The sequence below is a fragment of the Dromaius novaehollandiae genome, chromosome Z, assembly GCF_036370855.1.
Source record: "Dromaius novaehollandiae isolate bDroNov1 chromosome Z, bDroNov1.hap1, whole genome shotgun sequence".
NCBI classification, from domain to species: domain Eukaryota; kingdom Metazoa; phylum Chordata; class Aves; order Casuariiformes; family Dromaiidae; genus Dromaius; species Dromaius novaehollandiae.
The window spans coordinates 13,978,208-14,002,032 of NC_088132.1; the positions used below are offsets into that span (position 1 = coordinate 13,978,208).

Consider the following 23,825-nt stretch of genomic DNA (forward strand, 5'->3'; position numbering starts at 1 on the left):
AAAAGATAGCTTGAAGAGCCAGAGTCATTCCCGTCAAAATTATCATATCACCTACTGAGTTGGCCCATTCTTTACAGCTCCAGCTTCTAACTGTGACCATTTGCTATGAATTGCTCAGAAATGAGCTCCCGACCCAGAATTATTTACAGCAGTAGTCCCAAGAGTGGTACTGCATGATTATAAAAAAGAAAGTTATAGATTGTAATCTGCTGATAGGTTACCTACAAGGAGAAAAAAAATGGATGTATAGAATAATTTCCCTTTTTAAATCAAATTCTGTAATTTTTAGGGCTATTTTATAATAAGCTTGACTACATTATCTGAAACACTTTTTTTTAACTGATGTAATCTGTCCTAAAACTAGACAGAGATCTACTACTATAATGAAGCTTCTAATAAATGACTTATATAATGTCTTATAAAATTGTAATTTCCTATAAAAGCCTTACTGCATTTTATCCAACAAATAATGAATAAAGTTCAGACTGCTCAATTCTTAAGTCTACATATTTATGTAAAGTTTATATCAGCCTCATATAACTTCTTAGTGTAGCTATTAGGCTAGAAATCACAGGGTTTTGAAGACATGGTAGTTTCAACAAGGTTCCACATAAATATCCCTTCTCACAGTGCAGCAATACTACTTGACTCTAGTCTCATATGAAAACCAGAAATTACCCAACTGCACAACAGAGAAATTACGTGCTTACCCGTTTTATCCAGCCTTAAAAAGGATTCAAATACAGGTAACTGCTCCCAAGAGACAGAGTGTGCTTATTCATCCATCCTGAAACCTACCTCCTGCAGTTTTGGAAAACATCACTTTTTTCTACACTGTTTCTACATTCAAAGCCAGTTCTCCCAGACGACGTTTCATTATTGCTAAAAGAGAGCAGCCTTTGAATGCTTGCATTAATCTAATCCATCCCTTCAAAAAGAGTGAGGAAAAGGTATAGCAGGATGCCAGGAGCTGATCAGAAAAGATAAGAGGAAATAAAGAGGTGAGTGATTATAAGACTTGAAGGAAAAGGAAGAAGATAAGGGGAAATAGCAATCATCGTTAGCTCCTGCTTTAAACATAGCATTGGGTACGTTTGCTTATAGACGTAGCAGGTCTTTGACAGGGCACTCAGCCCTACAGACCACCACTCTGCCGCTTGTTGGCTTCCCCTGAGCACCCAGGGAGCAGCGACGAGGCATTTTGCAACCATGTACCAGTTCAGAGATGCAGTATGAACAAAAGAGGCTTTACGGGTCAGCTGGAAGAGGATAGCAACGTGCAGACATAGAAAAGTGCTAACATGATGGATCTAAGGATGTGTGAGTGAAATAATTTTCACAGAGACAGATCACATCAGCACAAGACCTCATTTTGAGTGCTGTGTACACCGCTGGTGACCTCAGCCCACAAAAGATTAATTTAAATCGGCAAACATGTAGTTCAGATCCTTTAGGAGGTATGGTTCACCTCTTTACACAACAAAATTGAAAGTGTTTTCACCTACACAAAGTTTGTTTACAACAAATAAAATAAAATAAAATAAAAAATAGGGCAGGGCAGGAGAAGAGAGGAGAGCAGAGGAGAAGGGAGGACAGGACAGGACAGGAAAGGAGACATATGGTCTTTATTCGTAATTACCTCTGAGGATGGATCTCAAAGAAGAGGGGAAAAAAACATTTGCTTTCAAAGAAGCATAAGAATTCGGCTAAAGAATAGGGCTAGCACTGGGTCAAGTTAAATTGCTTATGAAAAATGAAGTCACAAAAAGAACTCTGATCGCTCTGGGAGTGTAGCTCTGGAGCTGTCTGTCCACGCAAGACAGCACAGGGCAGGGACCCACGCTGCTTCAGAGCGGAGCTGAACCAGTTCGGGGAAGGATGCCAGAAATCCTACAGGCAGAAAATGGATTCGAGTCTTTGGGTATCTGTCATGCTGGTAGGCACCCTGACTGCTGCTTCCCTGCACCACGCTGGTGCTGCGTTCGCCTCGCAGAGAGCCGTGAGTGTTATTTCCTCCCCGAGGTACAACGTGGCTGCGGGACAGGGTTTCTTCACATCCTGGAGACTGGTCATGGAGCGGGGGAATAAAGCAGAGCGTGCTGCTGCTTCAGCGGTATTCAGATCTCAGATCTACGGCTAGTGTGTCTCCCGACAGTGTCTAGGAGAACCAAAACTAAACCAAACTACCAGAACTGAGCCAAGGAAGGGGCTTTCCACAGTCCCTTGCACACACACAGAAACACGTGTGTCTCTCTCCCCTCTCTGTTTTCCCCTAGGAGCAGGGTGCTCCATCATAAAAGCAATTTCAGACAGTGTTCATGGCTTGGTGAGCAGAGATTTCAGGTCCCACATGTTGAAAAATGATTAGATTTGGAGCGGTGGCTGAATGAAAAAGACATCTAGAACGATATCGTATTTCCGAAAGTAAATGGTGCAGAGATGAAAGATCGGCTGGCTCTACGCGGGGCCAGGGCTGCTGCCCTCCCCTTGGAGAGGGAGGCAAGGGGGGGCCGGGAGAGGCAGCACCTCCCATCCCAACTCCTCCACGGACAGTGTGCAGCCCGCGTCCCACAGCAGAGCTGACGTCCCCCCCTCGCCGGCCTCCAGAGCAGGCACAGCCAGAGCGTTGGACAGCTGGGGGGGTTCTTAGCTCCTCAAAACCGCTTCACCGCTGCCTCTACCACCCCTTGGGTGTCCTCGGGCAGCGAAGCCGGGTGACAACACCTGCAGAGGTGCCGCGGAGGGGCACCCCTCCCCGGAGCAACACCCACCGCCGCCCGGCCAGCCACCGGGGCCGGTGTCCCCCGGAAAACCCGCCTCCCCCCGGGCCAAGAGCCCCGCAGCCCGGCGAGGGGCGGCGGCGACCACCCGCCCCAGGCCGCCCGGGGCGGGGGGAGAGGGGGGCAGCGCGGCGCGGGGGCTGCGCGCTCGCCTCGGCCCTCGCTGCGGCGGGAGCGCAGCGGCGCCCAGCGACCGGCCGCGGCCCCGCCGCCGCCATCCCGCCGCCGCGCGCAACTTTTCTCGCCTCGCCAGCCGGGCCGGGGAGCGCGGGGGCTGCGGCGCGGCGCGGCGCGGCGCGGCGGCCGGGCGGCGGCGCTGCGGGGGCGGCGCGGGAGCCGCCCCGGGGCCGGGCCGCCTCGTCCCGCGGCCGCGGCCGGGGCCGGGCCGCCGGCGGGGCGGGGGGCTCCATGGGCGGCGGAGGCGGAGGAGGCGGCTCCGCGCGGGGGCCGCCCGCCGCGGCTGGTGCCGCTGCCGGCCGCCCGCGGGGCGGCTGAGGCGGGCGGCGGCGCCGGGGGAGGCGGCGGGCGGCTCTCGGCCATGTGGCGGCCGGGCGTGTGCGGGCTCCTGGGCCGGGCGTGCCTGCTGCTGCTGCCGCCCTGCGCGCTGGTGCTGGCGGCGGTGCCCGGCTCCGCGTCCCACCCGCAGCCCTGCCAGATCCTGCGGCGCATCGGGCACACGGTCCGCGTGGGGGCCACCCACCTGCAGCCCCGCGCCCCCGCGCCCTGGCCCGCGGCGAGCGGGCGGAGCGGGCGGCGGGCGGCGGCGGGCGGCGGCGCCGGGGGCGCGGGCGAGGGCGCGGGGCCGCGGGGCCGCCGGGCCGGCGCCGGGGCCGGGGCCGCGGCCACGGGGGGCGGCGGAGGAGGCGAGCGGCGGCCGCCCGCCGCGCCCCCGGCCGCGCCGTCGCCGCGGGACGCGCTGCTGCTGGCCGTGGCGAACCTCAACGGCGTGGCCGGGCTGCTGCCCTACAACCTGTCCCTGGAGGTGGTCATGGCCATCGAGGCGGGGCTGGGCGACCTGCCGCGCTTCCCCTTCTCTTCCCCCAGCGCCGCCTGGAGCAACGACCCGGTCTCCTTCCTGCAGAGCGTCTGCCACACCGTGGTGGTGCAGGGGGTCTCCGCCATCCTCGCCTTCCCGCAGAGCCGCGGGGAGATGCTGGAGCTGGACTTCATCTCCACGGCTCTGCGCATCCCCGTCGTCAGCATCGTGCTCAGCGAGTTCCCCAGGAAGAGCCCGGTAAGGCGCCGGGCAGCCGGGCCGGGGGCGGCAGGGGCAGGGGTCTCCTGCACCGCGGAGCAGGCCGTCACCCCACAGCCACCACCTGCCCCCCCGGGAAAGGGGTCGGGGTCCGGCCCGGAGGCAGCTGGCGGGGCGGCTGCCCCCCATCGCTCACCTGTGCCCACCAGCGTCTCCCGGCGCGGGTGGGAGCGGGCACGGGCACGGGCACGGGTCGGCGGGGAGAGGAAGGGACTTTGCACAGGTCTGGACCGAGGAAAAGCTGTCTGACTTTGGGACTGCCAGGATTGCTGTTTTTGTTGGGCTCTCTTCTTGCAAGAGTGCATCTCCTCTTTCGGTAGCCCTGGATCTCGGCCCCTGTTGTGTGTGTGTTTTTTGGGGGCACAGGGACAAGCATCATTTCTTTGGCAAGGCAGAGAACTCAGCTGTAAAAACTAAGTTGTGAGCGCGGAGTTGTACACCCTGTGCATCGTGGAGTTGAGAAGATAAAGGTGTCTTCTTTGGTGTAGCCTGTGTGCTCATGAGAAAATGCTCTTTAAAGGATCTTGGCCTCTCTCTGTGAGAAGGACACTACTGACCCTGGACCAACAGAATGTCATTAGCAAAAAAAATGGCCAAAACTAGCATTCAGGGTGTTTTTTTTATTACTGGTGTAAATGCTGTTTGACAGTTTGAGGAGTGGGTGTAGATTATTCACTGTCGCAATTTACCAGGGCCAGATGACGCTTTTCAGGAAAGTTGCTGGCTGCGATCTGATTTTGTGTTGCTGAGGTCTCTAAAGCACAGGGATTTTCTTTCCTCATAGTTCTTGCAGTGCTGCTAGATCAGATATTTTGAGCACTAAATTGCCTCGCTGAAAGTGTAGAAACTAAAGCCTGGCTCTGTTTGCTTGTCAAGCTAAAATAGTAGAAATGAAAATCTGACTGTATTTGACTGTCTAATTCATGCTAGTGTCTGACAGGAGCTAAACTTTCTATCTTTTAGAGATGGCAACTTTATGTTAGACACTCTGGAAGAAGATGACAGTTCGGTGTCTTGCAGATGTGTGTTTGATGCCAGTAATCATGTTCAGGCAAAAGAAGAGGAATCTTAAGGAAAAAAACACTCTTCTGTGTAGTCCACATTAGGGAAATTTGTAAGTAAAATGTCAGAAGCTGCCATTTAAGTAGGCAGGAGAAACAGTTGTTTTATACAAAAGATGATATTTGGCACTCAGAAAGAACTTTTGCACTCAAAATGTAATCAGAAAAACAGATTACCAACTGAGAAGTGTGAAAGCAGATGCGAAAACAAACTTGGATCATTTGCAGACCTCTGCGTTTTGTATGTTAGATAACAGGGTAGGAAAGGTAGGAAAAGAAAGTCTATGCAAGGCAACTCGTAGGCTGTAATTGAAGGTGTGACTGCTGCATGCCTGATCTGAGCTGAGCTAGTTTGGTCTAGCTCAGCAAAAAAGCACGTAGCTTAGGTTTCTCAGCGGAATTAACCAGGAACTCAAGGGTGGTATGCCATAATTGCTACACGTTTGGTGCCAATAGCATATAGGTTAGCTCAGTTGCATCTATAAACCTTGCAGCTACGCTCTCAGCTGTAACTGAGTCAATAGCCCAAGCCCACTGAAGATGAAAGCCTGAACCCGGCATATCCTTGCTGCATCTGTTAATATCAGAATTATTTTCTCTTCCATAAAAAATCGCTCTAGGTTGCCTGAGAACACGAAAGGTGCATTAAATGTAAAATAAACATAAACCACGGTTAGATTCATTGTTTCTTTCCACAGACTTAAAGGTTCTTGCTAACTTTCAATTTTTTTCTCAGTTGGGAGCAAACTGTGCACTCTTACCAAGGCTTCGATGGGATATATCTGTCCCAATCAGGATTTTGTTCTTAAGCAGACATTTAAATTGTCTTCAGTGACACTGAAGCCAGTGCCTGACATTAAACCTGTGCTTAGTGGCTGAAAAGATTTAATTTTCTTCAGGTGAAGAAAAAAAAAAATCAGTCCGAAAAGATCACTCCTCAAGTCTTTGTGTATTTAAAAAAACCCCTTAATCTTATCCAAAGGCCAGCAGGTAATCTAAGTAGATTAAGTGCCAAAGTTGGCTTGGAGGGCTGTGACATCTTTCTGCATGCTGTTTTTTATGCTCTTATACAAAACCGTTTTAAGGCTAAAGCTGGAGGCCATACCCCACCAGCCTTTCCTCACACACTTCCCAGGGTTAAACATTTTCCACCACCGTCTGGTGCAGGGGGGACCCCAGAGAGGCCCAGAGGCCTTAGCAGCCTCTGCTGGCTCACTACCAGCTCTGCTGACAGCCAGGGATTTGGGGTCTTGCACAGTCCCATGCTAGCGCTGCCATACGAAATGGGTGTCTCGTGGCCTTCCCAGCTACCCCGCTTTACAACCACTCACCGTCCCAGAGCCAGAGACTGACCGCTTCTAGCATCTGGTGATTTTAGGGGTGGGCACCTACCCCTTTGTAAACGACAACTGCGTAGGTAAGACGGATTTTGCTAATAGGCATCTAGCTCTCCAGGGGAGAAAAGTTATGAAAATTTTGAAGGCTAAGATCCTAACTCTGCTTCTGAGATGTGAAGTGTCGGCCTCCCTGAGCTGCTTCGGCAGACCCATCCTTCCCTCACTCCAGAACAACGTGGCAGTGCACCTGTGGGCATTGCCCACAATTAGCTTTCCTACAGGCACGGAGAGAAGCAACGCCGTAGCTCCTCTTTGCCCTTGAAGGGCATTTCCTACTGCCTGTCTTATTAGCAACGCTGAAAATATGCAAACTGCCATTAGATTTGCTAGGTACTGTCTGAAGCTGCCTGTCCTCAGTATTCAGAATTTTTTTAGGATGTTTTTAAAGCAGCAGTGTCTACTGAGGTCATATTTCCCACATCAGGCCAGGGCGGGAACTTACACATGTAACACTTCTACTACTGTTGAATATAACAACAGAAGTATATAATAACCAGGTATTCACTGGAAGTGATAAAGCAGTTGATCTTTAAGTAAATCTTCTCTGAGATGGCAAAAAGCAGTACTTAAATGAAAAGGAAGATTAGGGTCCAAAACTGAAATATGCTTCATTAATATTGACTTTTGCCTCCATTACATTTGATGACATGCTTCAAACATTTAACATCAAGAGAAACTCCATAACATCAAAGCTGGGCATCTAAAGTTAGGTGGCTACTTAGGGTTTCTAAAAGCTATCTAGTTGCTGAAGCATCTTTTCGGAAAAATCTGTTCCACATTACATTTCTATTCTCCTGAAGTTAAAAAAATAAGCAAACAATAGTCTCACACAACAACTAGCAATCAGAAAGAACCAAATACCACGAAGGTACAGCATCACTTCTGCCACAGGTTGCAGCTTATGCTGAAGGTTCAGGATTGTGTATGGCAAAACACACACGTGGCTTCAAGGGATGCTACACAGCAAAATGTGACATACTTTTTTCATTTGTATTTCTATATGTGATTTAATGACTAATGTCTACTGACAGTAAATCCAAACACTGTTTTGGCCCAAAGAAAAGATGTTTACTTTTCAAAATTTACTCTCACCCTAGCAAATTTTTACACTCTCAGTAAGCGAAAGTAACAATTGCTCATTAGCATTTATCAAGCAAAAAGCTAATAGATTTCCGTGCTATTAACGCAAATGCAGATTGCATTGAAACTTTGACAGATCATTATTTTGGAGACAACAGCTCGCAAGCAGTGATGCCATTGAGGCAAGACCTACTTTTCATGTTATGTAGCAAAGTGTGTATGAAAAAAGCATGCTTTATTTTTGAATGCCAAGACTGACAATGCCCTTAATTTTTCTAAGGGATGGAACAGGGAAAAGACACAGGTGTAGAACCAGAAATGAATACACTGATATCAATTTTAGTACTACAGTTTTGAGCCAGGAGCTTGGGAAGAGTAGCCCATATATAGCCCATAATATCCATTATGCAGGTGATACTATTAGAAGCACAAAGGAAATGATGATTGCAGCAGTATTCTCTGAACTTCAGAATTAGTGGAATGTTTTCTGAGGCTAGACTTAAGATTTTTTAGCATTAAAAAGAAACTTCACTGAGCAACAAAACAGTGTAAAATACATCTGTATCATCTTACTCCCTACACAGCCAGTCCATCCTTCAACTGTTTTCCTCAGAAATGGGAATTGGCAGCACTTTTGATCATTGCTATGACTTCAGGGAAGGTCAAAAAAAAAATCAAGACATAGTTTTAGGTTAAACTGTGAATTTCCAGATTAAGTAGTAGGTCCAGGCTCAGAACAGATGCTGTAAAAAGAAACTGACCATTAACATTTAATTCTCAGTTTGTTTTTAAAGGAATTAAACTTTATTTTGAAAATAGCCTTATGGTTATCAGAGAGCCTTGGGCTGGGATGTTATACATCTTCTCATTTGGGAAATAGCCAGGAATAATATCACTGTTTAAATGGTGTCCCTAGAAATCATACTGATCTGCAAGACACTGCCTATTCTGAGCACCAGTAAGTGTAGGCAGACATTACAGCAAGGGATTGAAGATAGTGGAAGATCTTCTGTCCAGCTGAATGCTGAACTTTTTGCACAGAAGTATTTCTGATTAACAACAGCAACAATAACAGCAAAAAAAACCCTCTTTGGCCATTTCTTCCTAACAGAAGATCACAGGAGTGAAGGGGGATAGCAGAGCACCTAGTTGCAGCCACTGGTACTTCCAGCTGTCATTCCTAATCTGATGTAATCCGAATACTGAAGCCTGTACTAGCTACTATATTTAGACGGGCAGTATGTCTTCAGGCTTCCCCTTCATCACCAACCCTCCTTGCCTCATGCTGCAAAAACAGTATGGTGTATACCTGTTGTACACTACAGAGAAGTTTATGAGAGATGCCTTGAAAGGAAAAAAAAAACAAAGATGGAAATTGGAAAGACGTGCACACAAATGTCCAGCTGATTCTTTCATTCAAATGTCTCTGAGAAATTCTGCTTGTAGTGTTGCTTTTGAAACTTACACAATTTGAGCCACAGATCTTCTATAAAGTGGGTCCTTTTACATTACCAGTCAGTGTGAAAGAGCTTAGCGTAACTAACAGTTTTTCTTTCTGGTCAGCTATCTTAGAGAATCATTAATTCTTTAAACACAGATTTCAGAGATATAACTCACATTTTGCAAGCAGAGTTGTTGTCCTAGTGTCATGTCAAAGATCTTTTCATTGTAATATTCCTTGATTTAAAAGCCATAATGCAATATTTGCTAGCTGATCCAATTTCAGAATCAAGGTGAAATCTGGTACCTGCTAACCTTTGTCATCTGCTATCACATACACTTATCTGATACCCCACATTGTCCTCAGGGACAGTATGGTTGCTATTTTGAGAATGGCTTTACTTGTGCTCCTGCTGTGTTGAGCATCATGAACTATTAGATTAGAAGAATTTTTTATGGTTCACTGTCTTGTCAGCTGGAGTCAATCTATCTGTTACCTTAAGTTGATAAATGATGTGTGTCGAAGGGAAAGGAGTCCTTGTTTATATTCTGGTTGTGATCACAGAGCCCATAAGTTTTCTGAAAGTGATGTTGGCGTAATGTTTGGAATTTGTAGTGGCACCTAATGTATTTTATGGGGTTTTCCCTTGTTTAGTGCCTTACCTCAGGTTCTGTTTTCTCTGCAGTATTACACATTTGGTATCATACGAAGTCATCCTTATCTGCCCCAAAAAACTGTCAGAGTCATGGTAAACATCACTTGAAACACCACTAGAGGATGACCACTCATTTCAGTTCTTGGCTGAAACAGAACAGTGCAGCCTAATTATATATGGTGACTTCTTTAAGTATAGCCCCTCCATCAATAAACTTTGCATTCACAGAAGCGCAGGACAATAGAAGGAAAATAGGGAGCTATTCTTTTCATCCCAGCTATAGTGTGTAAGGAAGATTCAGTTCACCGTGACTGCAAAAGATCTTTTTTTCAGAATGCCAAAAGTGGTGAGAATATTTTGGATTTCAGTTTTCTCTTTGGATCCTTTATTTTAACATACCATTGAGCTGGGAGGAGCCAGAACTTTGTGGGCATGAACTTTTCTAAGTAGCACCCCCAAGTACCATCTTCAGCCTCTCTTATTTGGAAAGAAAGCCCCTCAGAAACCCATTGAATTTGCTGTCCTGTTACTGGGCTTCTGAAATGAAGGGATTTTGCAGCTTGCAATATGATTTTTTGCATGATATATATATGATAAATGTCTGTGACATTTTGAATTACAAGGATTTATTACTGCTCAGCTGTTTTATTGCTTATGGAGGTACACATGTGCCATACCTAGAGGTGGAGAAGTATATTCAAGAGTATTAATTCGAAATTTGAAGTTATTTGTAGTACTGGAAAGTTATTTGCATTCCTTACCACCCAAATTGCTGTGAACTATTTCAGCAGGCTTCTTAAACTTTGCTAAGCTAGCTTTGCCTCAATAGCGTAAAGATGTTCTTATTTTCTAGTATTTATAATATATAATACACATTTTGAGGCTTGGTTTAGACAACGATCATTCACAACATATTCACCATCCATAATTTCCTTTACATTTTTCTATTCTTTTTTTTCCTTAAAGTTATTATTTAAGGAAATCTTGGCTGCACCTCAGTTTGAATGTCTGCTACCTTTCAATTTAAAGGAATCATATGTGCTACATGTTGTCCTAAGACCTTAAAAGCTGGTTAGTGCAGCATTATTTGAAATACATACACTGAAGTTTCATCATTCAAATGGTTTCAAACACTGAGCAAACTGTATCAAGTATATCAAGGAATTATTATCTAGATTCACAATGAACATTGAGTCAGTGATTATTTAAGGCCTCTGTCTCTGAGAATCCTTAGGTGAAAATATTTCATTGATCCCTTTGTTCTTGAAGTACATCTAGTTCTGTCAAGTTTTATCAAAACACTTCTTTAGTATTTTTAGTTATATTAATTCTTTAGCATTTTTAGTTATATTAATTCCATTTTAAAATGATTGTAAAGAATTAAGATTTGGGAAGGGGGTGGAGGGAATGATTCTTTAGTTGAAGACCATACCAGTAGAAGTATGCTACATAAAATAAAAGACTGTATGTATTGAATTGATATAAAAAACTCAAAAGCATGGATACTTACTTTGTTGTCTGAAATTAATTTGTCTATTACTCCCATTCCTCTTCTGTGCTTATCATACCATACTAGATTTTGGACAAAATATCTGAGCTGCCTAGTGACAAGATTTTCTAATTCCTGATCTTGTGCTACTTCTGTTATGCAGAAAAAGAGAAGTTAACACTGAATTTGATACCTTACATGATGCTTTCCTCTGTATTTTTGCTATTCCAGATATTCACAAAACAAAGTTTTCCTTGTTCCATAGCCTGAAAGAAATCTTTCATAATACACTGAACATTCTCATGTTAACAATAAGTGTTTAAACTGTGACATGGCTTAATCATTAATTATTATTTTACTAAAGGACAGCCATTATCAGAAGGAACAGCAAAGAATACTTAGCAGTGTTCAGTAAGTAAAAATTAAAATTTGGCCAAGACAATTTGCTTACAGATACCGTATGAATACAAAAATTATGTTTGAAAACAGACTATTCCCAGTATTTACAAAGAAAACATTCCCTACAAATGTAAATTGGGATGGTCAGCATAGCTATCCCCCAAAATTTCTCCACAAAAGTCAGAGCACCTAATCTTTCCACCAACATACATAGTTTGGCTAGGTAAGCAGAGCAGTAGAAATTAGCAAACAGTCAAGGATCTCGTCGTGTTCAAAACTCAGTTCAAAGACTGCTTATAAAATTTCTCATCTAGGATATGTTTAATGAGTTACCTATTACTTAAAACTATTAAATATCGAATACTCATAGCATGAGAAGTTTAGGCTATGCTGGTTTTAGTTACAGTTTTAAGTCATCAAATAAAATGTTTAATTCTTGAGTTATGTTCTTTTCCTCGTAATTGTTGGAATATGAAAGGAATCTAGGCATAGTGTTGCTAGAATTTGTATATTCACTGTGATTAGCAGAAAAACAGAAAAAGCTCAGATTCTTTTTAAATTCCAGATCTATCTTTCAAAGAGGCATCAGCTTATAATCCATATATCTGTAGGTCTGACTGAAGGGCTTTTAAAGAGGGAAGGATCCTCTTTTCAGTTCTGTTGAACAAGAGTCTCCTGAATCTTACCGTAATGTGAATAGTTATATACTGCAGAGTTTAGTGTGGATAGCTAAAAGGAGCTGGAGAAAAGAGAGGGATGAAAACAAGAAAAAGAGATGAGGAAACTAAAAGACATAACTGGAAGTGGCCCAGGGAGAGAGAATGAGAAAAAAAAACTGAACTGAGAAAGAAAGGAAGAAGTGCCCTTCTCTGCCTCTTACTCTTTGTCATTCCCAAAGCGTAAAAACAAGGGACCTGAATTTTACATGACAGCATTTTGCAAAGAGCTGGGATCACCAAGCACAGAGCAAAACAGCTTGCCCAAGCACAGTCAGGATTGGATTAGCAGGGGTATCTTGATCTCTATCTAAGGACGGTTACCTCCAAAGTGTGATGCTTTCCAAAAAAATAGTGACAGCCTCACAGGGAGATGCTAAGCCAACATCTAGGAAGCAGTGAAAGGAACAGTGATTAGAAAAAGCAGAGTAGGAGCGCATCTCTGCTGTAGGGAGGGCCTCTGGCAAAAGGGTATGAGTTTGGATAGTCATAATTAATGAAAGCCTTTTTTTTCCCCTTGGTAGTGAGAATGAGACCTGGGCAGAGGCAGGTCATTTCAGGTCCAACCCTCACACCTGGGTGCATCGTCGGTCCAGCATTTCAAGAGTGCCTGGAGATGGGCCAAGCCAGTTTGGACACATGCAGTATCAGACTAATAGGTACCCAAAAGGGATTTCCTAATAAACAGGAAGGCTAGGAGCAAGCTCAGCCGTGGGGACTTTTTGGACTGCAGTTTAAGTCATCAGTGCCAATTCTTTGCTTCTGATCTGGCACTGAAAGTCTGTCCGTTTTCCCAATTACCCACTGATCAGCCAAATTGGTTCTCACCACAATGAGGAGAGGATGTGCAGATGGTGGAAGTTACAGCAGAATCTGGAGGAAGATTTAAGCTTGAGTAGGCAGCAGAGATAGATGATTCATTTATTAAGGGAGTCACACGCGAGCAAAGCCATTTGTGCAAGGGACTCCTCAGCAGTGTGACTAAGAGGTTCACATTCTGGCCTCAAGTGCTTCACAGCTGTCACATCAAGCTACTAACATTATCCGTGGTAATTATTGACAACTACACAAAAAACTCCTTATATTAAGAAGAGGCTTGTCAATGTGACATATCACAAACTGCAATAAACCACAATATTTGTTATGTGCCACACAGATAGGGTAGTGGGACAAAATGTTTTTGCCCAGCTAGCCTTGGGACCTGGTTTTGTCTGTAAATAGGATTGTAAAACCTCACCGTGGTCAGACTTGACGTGCACCCCTCAGTCTTGCACTTAACAATGTCCTTTCCCTACTGAGCCCTTCAATACAGCCATCCATGAACAACCTGTATACCCACAGACCTCCCTGCCAGTGTGTGCAGAGAGTCAGTACAGCACTATGTGGACATCGCTATCTGTACAAAGTATGTGAAGTGCATTATCAACAAGTTGAGAGGTGATGCTGAACTTCTTGGATGCACCCCCAGGGCTCTGCTGCTCTGGGTCTCCCTTGCAGCGAATCAAAGCGCTGTGGGAGCAGTGAGCTGGGAGAGTGTTCAGGAGCGGATGGGAAGGCATCCGTGTGGCATGGGAATGAACAGGTCTGATCTGCAGCGTGCTGGCTAATTAATTTTTATCTACAAGTTTTCAGTCACCTGATTCTGCATGGCTGCTGGCAGCAGATGGGGAGGTGGAGAAGGAGGGGGAGAAAGGAGTGAACATGAACACAGGTGCACACTCAGCTGCCACTAAAGCGTAGTAAACCAGGAAAATACTGTGATCGTTTGACTGTTATTGTATAGGAGACATCGAATGTGAGGAAATTCACCATTTTCCTTTTCTTGCTACAGTATTTTTATTACTTTTTCCTCACCAGCTTTCATCTGTGATGATAGTTTCCAAAGCTTATTTTACAATGTGGAAAGTATTTGAAATGCATTATAAAAATCTATGAATATGCTGCACAGGCATATTTTAAACACTTCATATTTCCCTAAAGACATACTATTCTACTTCCAGCTTTTTTAGGACTGTGAAGGAAATCATTGCCCATGCTGTTCATAAGACATTTTACAAGGCTTTCTAACTTAAGAGAGAGTTAAAAGACAAGATAGATTTTCAAGCATAAGCTGTGCTTTAAAAAATGAAGTTTTGAATTTGTTGCAAGGAGAAAACTATTAGACATAGCAATTAATATCCAAAAAGAACAGCTGTATTATGCACCAGGCTCTCTCAATGCTACTGATAAAGTAGTTACATTACACTCATCTTAATAGCCTACTTACTCAAACCAGCTTAAAAAGAACTTCTTTTTGCAAATCAGATGAAAAGTCAGTATTATGAGTTCACAGTTTGATAATTTTCCGGTGCTATTTTAGATGAAAGCATAATTATTTATCACTTTCTCAGCTTGTAAGGCTCACTCATATATATCGGTTAAACAGCTCTCAGTAGGAGCACACTTGTTTTTAAGAATTTACTGTACTCGATATACAAACAGCAGAACACAAGAAAAATAGATCTAAACTTTACCAGGAGGTAATAGCTGCCCTCTTTAGACAGTATATGGGAACCGCTTGAGCTATAACTCCCTTTTAAGGAAGAGTATAGTCTACTGTCATCTCTTTTTTTTGCAGTCATCTAGCATGCACATCTCCTATGCCAGTGGCGTTTGGTGGCATTTTCTTGCCCCAAGACCCCAGGTAGAGTTCCTGTGCCAGAGGGACCTTGGTGCCATACAATTCCCAAGTTCCTGCCCATTCCCAGCTTTGCAAAACTAGTTACACTGCCCTGCATGGCAGGCAAATGGTCTGTTGCTGCTATGAACTGTCTTGCAGCTATGCGGAGGGGCAGCTCTTGCCAGACTCCCCTGAACATCTATAAAATTGCCTACTGCAGAGCTGTATGTACTTCCCTTTGATGTAGTTTGGTGTTAGTGGTCATGAGACAAGGGGTGCTAAATTGAGGAAAAAATCAGCCTGATTTGATACAGCAGATCTTATATATTGTTTGAGTCCGAAATACAGGAAAAGGTTGGTAGGAGCAAGCAGTATTCTCGCTTCCTTGGCTTCTAGGCTCATAAAGGGTGTGAATAAAAATGTCTAAATAGTGTAGCTGACACACCCTGCTCAATTAGTTATGTTTTTCAGCATGAAGAGGAAGGGGAAAATGATAAAACGTGACTTTCATGGTTTTTTTCAGAGATTCTGGGGAGAAAAAATAACTATAAAGTAATCACCTCTTTAAAAGTTTGTATAAAAATATATCAGTGTAGAAACATGCTGGATAGACTTAGACACTTTACTATACTCTTGTGACCTCTGATTAAGAATCTTGCATCAGCTGTCATCACAGGGAAGCCAAAATTATCATTTATCCAGTTACCCTTATGATCATCTTTTTATACACTTGAGTTATTTACTTATTACTGGCTACTTAAATGCTTCTTAATTAACATCATTCTTTTCATTCAGGTATACCCATAAGATCTGTTTAGACTATGCAATCCTTCCAACAGTATGTATTACACATGCATTGTGCCATATTTTGTTTAAAGTTATCTTTCATTTTATAAATAGTAAATCCTTCAATACAGAATACTCATGGGAAAGGATTCCTTCATACAGAGGATATATTTTGAGAGAGAGAGGTGGATGATTGACCTGTTTTTAGTATTTATGCCCAGAATCCTCAACAACCTTCAAATTTTATTCTCTTTCTTTCGACCACATCATTTCCTATTCTACTGTTCCATTTTTCAGTTTGGCATGCTCATTTCATCCTTTCTTAATCTAGCCCACTGATCTTTGTTCTGAGGTCTTGTTTTCTGCTGTAGGATTATACAGATCCTAAATTAATAGAGTCTTGACTCCAGAAAAAGACCTTACGGCTCTATTGTGATACAGATGATCAGCAACATAAAATGCTCATCACTCACTGTTCATCACATTTTCTGAAGAGCACCAAAAATAAGACACTTATTTATAAATAGCTCAGCCTGCTAGATTCCAGTGAAACAGAATTTCATATCTTCCCACCATTTCAACAGTGCATATAAATATGTAACATGTAGTTACATGAAAGTTAGCTGTTTTAGTGATGTCCTCTTTGGGCATTCACAACCCATACAGATTCACAGCAAAAGAATAAATTGAAAATTGAGACCTGTGGTGGGAAGCAGCATACCACATGATTAGCATAAGAAAGATGCCTTGCTTGACAGAAAATGGGAGGCAGTTGCCCAGATCATATTACTCTTGTGTTCCTCCCCAGAAGTCTACTGTTAAGAAGAAAATGAATTGAGAATTCATAGTGAGCAGTACATCTGATAATTACAGCCATTTTTTCTGCCTGAAAACCATCTAAAATGTTTGGAATAAGCACAAAGAATAAAAGCTTTAGGAATGCCTGCATCCCAGAGCCTTCCACAAGTTTAGGGAAGTGCAGCCTTTTACTTCACTAGCTTTGAACAGAGACCAGTTTGACACGCTGTTTTGGTTGCCTGGCTAAGCTACATGGTATTTTTTTTTCTCTTCTGATTGCACAAACATAAGAATTTGAGACATACATGGATGCTGGAAGTTGCAAATACCGCAGTGTTCAGTTTTGCTATTCATTTTCTGTGAACATTTATCCTAATGTAATTTGATTACTCAAATGTTCATGAAAAGCAAATGTTGAAGAGTAAAAGAACAGCTAAACTCGATCACTTCATTCATCTGAGTATTTGTCATCATTTTAGAAAAACATGCCAATATACTCAGATTTCATATGCTTTTAAACATGATATGCCTCTGCTTAGGATGAAGAACTAGTCCAACAGGATCTGTGGCTTGTAGCTACGATATTATAGCTATGTTCACAAGTAAACTTAACAATTCTGTTAACTTTAATCTTTAATATTGCCCAACCTTGCCTTATTTTCACCAGAGAGTTCCCTCCACTTAAAAAGGTGTATAGGAAGCTATCCGCTGAGTAAGATCAAGGATAATTCAGACAATTCCTCTCTTGTGGATCCTTATTACAAGAGCAAATGCATGTCTTACGAGAGCTATAAAGAATTATTACAATCATATCTGGGATTAAACAGAGAAATGGCTTATTATTGTCAATAAGAAGAGGAGAAATGAAAATTCAAACTGCCCATTGAACACTTGTGAGGACTCAAAAGGGAAATTCACTCCTCTCCGAAAGAGGCTTAAAAACGAATAGGAAAATAAAATGGGCTAAGGACTGAAATAGATATTGGTCCACCAGCCCAGGAACATTGGAGTCCAGGTTCTTTTCTTTGCTTTGAAGGAAATTTCTCTACAAGGTTAAAAGTTGTCCAAGACTGACAAAACTAGCAGAAACTGATTGCCTACCTTTGTGTAAGCACTGAGCCTGTGTGTCTTAACCCAGTCGGTGAAACCATGTCCGTAGCACTGACTTGCCTCCCTGGAGCGGGATAAATGCATCGAGCTGGGCAGTGCTCCCCTAATAGCGGTGAAGAGGACTAAGGGGCCAAGGCTTGTGGTTTTGAAAGGCAACTAACTGTTAATTTGAGACTTCTGAAAAGGTCTGATCTAAAGGGCCTCCTCAGCCTCCTTCCTCAGACGTAACCCGTCAAAGCCTCTCAAGCTGAGAGCCCAAGTGCTGAAGCTACCAGGTGCACCCCATGTTCAGAAGGGCAAGACCATCCCCGGTGCATGCTGGCCTGCTGCCTAGCGTGAAATATGAATCATTTCTAAAGGTATTAGCAGCAAGAGGAAAAAATGCCAGCCCAGAAAATTCCTTACAATGCACAAAAGCTTTTTGTTTTGTTTTGTTTTTTGTTTTGCACAGGATTTTAATTGACATGAGCAGTGCTTTTAGTCTCACGGAGTGGAACAGGAGAGCAACACCATCCTCCTGGTGGGAAAATTCCCATTTCCTTCACCATGAATGTCGAAGGTGTTGTTCCAGCAACCTTCACATCTCTTTGTCCAACTCTTCTCCCCCACAATTGATTTTAAAAGTTGGCTTGTGTTCAAATCAAGATATTCAAATGAGTACAAAATCCTTATTCAGTTAAGAATGGTCTCCAGACAAACATTGTTACCTTGCCTTCATTTTGGGGGCGGGGGGGGGGGGGGGGGGGGGAATAGGTTTCCACAGAAGATCCCACTCTCCATAATAGTCTTTTTCTCCCTTTTTTTTCTCACAGCTTCCTGCTTCATTTCCTTTTACTCATAATACAGCATGGTGTTCTGTGTGTTAGCATTAAAGCTTTTAAGCAGGAAATTCTATATGATTTTCAGTTCCCACGCTCAGGCAGAAGGGATAGTGGAGCCTCCATCTTGATGCAAAATACCAAAGCAGTGGTATAACAGAATTCAGACCTTACTGCTTTTTAACCTTCCTTAGCTTGCATCTAAAGTCATTTGAAATGCATCGAAATATAACTTATGTTTTGGAAAACTGACCAAGACTTGCGTTTAAGTGATAGTGTCATGTGTAGGAAGAGAAATAAAACTGAAGTGGGGAAAGAAAAAAAATACATTCCTGTTTCCTTAGGGAATATACTGTTTTTGTGACTTTTATTACAGGTTCTCTCTCCCTGAAGCAGTATCATTTCCTGCAGAGAGAGGCAGTAGCTCTGATCATATGTTCTTGTCAAACTCATGAGAATGGTGCTCTGTCATCCCTCCCTTTCAGGTTGTCTGGGAGAATTAGATACTCCACTACAACACTTCCCGTTGTTCAGATAGTTAAAAAGAATCACTGAGCCAAAAATAGTCCAAGTCCCCAGGCTTGGTTCACCAGACTCCACAGAGCCATCACAGGTTACTGGCATGGAGATAGACATAAACTTCTCGCTGAGATTAGTGAGACATGACACTTTCATATTTTATCATGACTGCTTATCCATGTTAAAATCCCAGGGTGCATTTCATTTTCACTGGTTCTTACCCTCTCCTTTGGGAAGATACAATCACCCACTCAAGAGGCAGAAATAGTGCATGACTAACTATGTCACGGAACAAATGATTAACACTAAGTAGTTTGTGCTAGCTGTTTGCAAACAATCCACGTGCTGACAATTATATGCCGAAGCAGTTTTGTGAATACCTAACTCAGGGTATTTTGCATAACTCAAGACTGTTTCCCAGATCATTAAATTCATCACTTTTGTGTTGTTTGTTAAATTCATAAAAGTCATTATTTCTGCTAGACTGTAGTATTAGTAGGACTATATAACTGGATAGTTATACTCCTAGTTCATAATACTGCAGTGCCGAAGGATCATAGCTCAGATGAATGAGATAGCGCTCAAAATGAGTTACAGCTGCTTTGCATTAAGAGTTTATAAACCATGAAGTGCAGAGGAAGGCAGTTGTATGCAGACAGTTGCATGAATATGTCTGATGTTTTCAGATTTGTGGTTATGCAAATCAACATACTGATTTGCCCCAGCTGCACCCAGCCTACACAGAGAGATTTCGATCTCACTGCTGGAGTGTGTCAAAATGCTCATAGAGTTCATTATCATAAGCAAGGGGACGGTTCTTCAGCTTCTTCCTCACATGTTGATGTCATTATTAAAGAGCTGACCTAAAGGAAGGCATAGCAATGATATAAGTCTTTACATGGATTGGAATAGGAAGAGCTGAGCTGGGAGGAAGAAAATATTGTAGGTCAGTAATGTCAGTAGGAAATTCATCTCTGATGAAGTTTATTGATTCATTTGGTACAGAATATTTAAGAGCATTTCTGTTCACTGAAATGTGCAGCCCTACCAGATTCTAAAGCACAAAGCTCTTAAAAAAAATAAATTAAATACCTTCAACATACTGTAAGTGATGCTTTACAATTAGTATAGTGGTTTTGAGCTTTTACAGAGCTGTGCAAGTCTTATATCACCCTAAGCAGAAGATGCATTATTTTATGAGGGGGAGGATACTGAAGTAGTAGAAATTTAAACGAATTGCAGCAGAGGAGATACAGACAGCATCAAAAGCAAAACTATTTGTAAAGGCCTTTCCCCCCATTTCTGCATTGAAAAACATGCCGCCCATCAGTGAAATCCAACCTGTTAAATTGAGGCTGTTACTTTCATTAACTTCTGATAAACAAAAGCAACCCCTATTAACCTACCACAACAGTTCTTCCTTTTTCCCCCGGCAAGAAACTTAAAGTAGCAGTACAACTAAGCTTTTGCATAAATAGACATGGTCAAGCTCTTTATTTACAATAAAGAAAGTTTGATATTTAATTCAATTACAACAGTTTGTGCAGCTATTCATCACTAATTTTTTCTTCTGCAAGAGTAAACTTTGGTATTAACAAAGGTTTTATTAGTAAGAGCAGTACACCGAGTTGTTTTTTTATCCATATCCTACTGAGCTTCTCATTAGCTACTGAAAATCTTGTATTTCGTTGATATAGTATGAATTTCCAAATATTTTTTCCAACTCTATACAGTTTAGTAGCACGTGTTTGGGTGTATATATTGAAGGGAGGAGGAAGTTGAAAGACACTTCAGCAAGATTTTTAGAGAGGGAAAAGGCCATCCTATTACTCACACTCCAGCTCAGGAGGTTGTGCCCAGGAGGGGTGGGGATGCACCCTTGTCCTGCTGCACCACTGCAGGCTCCAGCAGGCCTGTGCCACCCACCGGTACCAGCTCAGAAAGCTACAACAAACTGGACAGATTTTCTCTTTCCTGACTCTCAGTCCCTGTCTAAGTCAATGATACCTCCCAAAAATTAGCTGTGGTCCCAAGATAACACATACCGAGGGGAGGCAGCATGCCTACTTGCCATGTAATTGCCTGCAGACCCAGACAGCGAGGGAGCTCCAGAAGTGTTATAGAGCCGCTTAAGTGACCAACCCCAAAATAGACAACCTAAACTATCCTATCTGCTCAGCTTCCTGGGTTCCCACTGGGGTCCATGCCAGAAACTGGAGTCAGTTTTTCCCCATTCTTCCTTTCATTCATTCATTTTTCCCCTTGCATGTGTCACTGATTCTCCAGGAAAGCCTCTTCCTGATAGAGGTGCTTTACACTGATCTTCAGCCTTAGCAAGCGCTGCAGCATGTCAGCCTCTCTGCTGCTGAGCTTACCCCGAGGCCAAATATCACCGCGGCTGGAGCTGAACAGCTGCAAGTGCGCAGGCTGTGCTGCTACAGGGAGGGAGGGCAGTAAAGCCTGCTTTAGAGCTGGAAAAGCACAGAGCCCAGCTACACACTGTGTGGCCGTCCTCAAGGGCCACTACGCCTGGTGGTGACTTGTCCATATGGTGCAAAAAAGGTACCTGCAGGTGAAAGTTGATGGGCTTCCCCTCCTGATGGTGTAATATTGGAACTGACTGTGCTTGCTACAGGCAGAGCTGCAGGAAAGGAGAGTTACATTTGTTTGACCTATGCCGGTGTCTTTGCATTAGCTTCTGCATTGGTCTGCATTAGCTTTTGCATTGCCAGCATTAGCTTCTGGCAAGTGGTCATGTCAGGCAGCAGTACAGATCTTCGCTAGAACCACGTGGTCTCATCGAGCATGGGATGCTGCGTTCCCCAGAGTGCGTTCTCACGTACTTGCCTTCACTCTGTGCCCGCTATCACATACTACATACTTATGGATGGACTCATTACCTAAAGGCTAGATTTTCAGAGGAAATCAATTACTATTGCTTCACTGCAACCAAGCTGAGTGGCCAGTACAAAAAAGGGCTAAGTAAGTAGTACAAAGAAGGACTAAGTAAGTATAATTCATATTTTACAGTGATTTACAAACTCCATGCAATCACTTGGTCATTGGTCTAAATGTCCACTCTGAGTGTAGGCTGAAAGAAAACCTGGTAGCTGTAATCCATTCAGATATTTATGCACAAAAGAGAGCTGATGGCACTTTTGAGCATTCAGATGAGAAATGAAGATTGAGTCACAACAAGGAGCTGTAAAAATTCACTTGATGGTCTTAGATCATCAAGTTCTTAGATCATCTTAGATCTGGTCTTAGATCATCTTAGATCTTAAATCAAAGGCCAAAACAGTCATGGAGTGGGTTTTTGAGTGTTCTTCCTACCTCAAGCACATTATTCAGTGTAACCGCTTTACATCTTTTTGTTCTGTATAGTATCTATTACAGTGAGATCTGGTTTCATGACTGTGTACCCAAGACTCTACTGGAGTACAAAAGATAATTATTAAGTTCCTTACCCACTTAAAACTAATGAGGAAATCACAGCACTCAAATGGTTGCAGACATCAGGTCCTAACGAGACAGGAATCAGGGAATCAGTTAACATCACTCAGGAAAAAGAGACTGGTGTACTATACATACCACAATGTACGGCAACGTACAAATGTCCACATTATTTTAGCAGTACCCGTAAAATGTCTCATTGTTACTTCACACATTCTTTTATGTAGTGAGGCAGCTGTGTCTAGCAGTGAGAGATGTGAATTTCTAGCCCTAGGTCCTGTTTCTGTCAAAATCTTGGTTTCTGTCAAAATCTTGATCTCTTCCTGTGTAAAAGGATGTGAAATATTTATCTTGGTCTCAGCTTTAAGAGTTTGAGGGCAGAAAGCCATTTCACAAAGGAGTGAGAAAACTGAATCGGCTACAGTGGTTAACTGTACACCTTGTATTCTTTCTTCATTGTGCTCACTTGCACACTGCAGTTCAGCAGGGGTTATCCCCATTTTACAGTGAGGCAGCAATTACAGGAGTTTACTTGCTAAGGAAGCACCAGGTGAGAGACGGATTTGACACTGCATCACCCAGATCCTACATTCAACATCCATCTACTGCCCCTTCCTCCTCCTCTCCCTATGTGCTTCAGTAACAAGCTCTGTGCAGTCAGTCATACGCTTTCATGGCTAGTTGATGTATGTTTTGTTGGAAATTCAAGTGCTTCTGCCTTTTGGAGGGGATAGGCACCTTCCTATTACAGGATCATGCCTTATTTTGTGTTTTACGTGCCCCAAAAATGAAATTTGCTAACACCGCCACAAAAGTTCTAAATTGTATGATTGTGTTTCTGATTTTTAAAACAGGAAATTAATTCAGGGTTGGGAAGGAAAGATAGGGAGCAATGGTTAAAAATTTAAAGTGAACATTAGTCAAATCCTTGTCTTCTTTTGAAAATTTGCGAACGTGGGTGCTAGGAGCAGACAAACGTCACATCTCCCAGGGCTGGTTTTTGGTTTTTGTTTCCCCCTCTTGAGGTAATTGTTGGTGTCTGGCGGCAGCGCTGCTGCTTCCAGCAACCCTCCGTCCCCGCAGCGAGCGAGGGGCGGCCGTGGGTACCGCAGGGGCGGCCCGGGGCGCGCCGGGAGCGGGGCGGCGGGTGGCGCCGTGAGAGCGCAGCAGTGATTTGAGGCGGGCGGAGGGCGCCACCTAACGGCGCTCGGCAGGGCGCGGCACCCTGCCCGGGGCTGCCTGCCCCCTGCCTCCCGGGGCTGCCTCCGCCCTGCCTCCCGGGGCAGCCTGCCCCCTGCCTCCCGGGGCTGCCTCCGCCCTGCCTCCCGGGGCTGCCTGCCCCTCTGCCTCCCGGGGCTGCCTGCCCCCTGCCTCCCGGGGCTGCCTCCGCCCTGCCTCCCGGGGCTGCC

The 23,825-nt window shown here is 43.8% G+C and overlaps 1 protein-coding gene across 1 annotated transcript in view; it reads left to right on the forward strand.

The window, feature by feature from the left end:
• The first annotated feature begins 3,270 nt into the window (after positions 1 to 3,270).
• The window catches only part of GRIN3A (glutamate ionotropic receptor NMDA type subunit 3A), an 81,743-nt gene continuing 61,188 nt past the window's right edge, over positions 3,271 to 23,825 (forward strand). Inside the window, exon 1 of the mRNA XM_026103013.2 lies at positions 3,271 to 4,014. Within this exon, the coding sequence (XP_025958798.2) occupies positions 3,319 to 4,014 (696 nt within the window). The 5' untranslated portion in view covers positions 3,271 to 3,318. The remainder of the gene's footprint in view (positions 4,015 to 23,825) is intronic.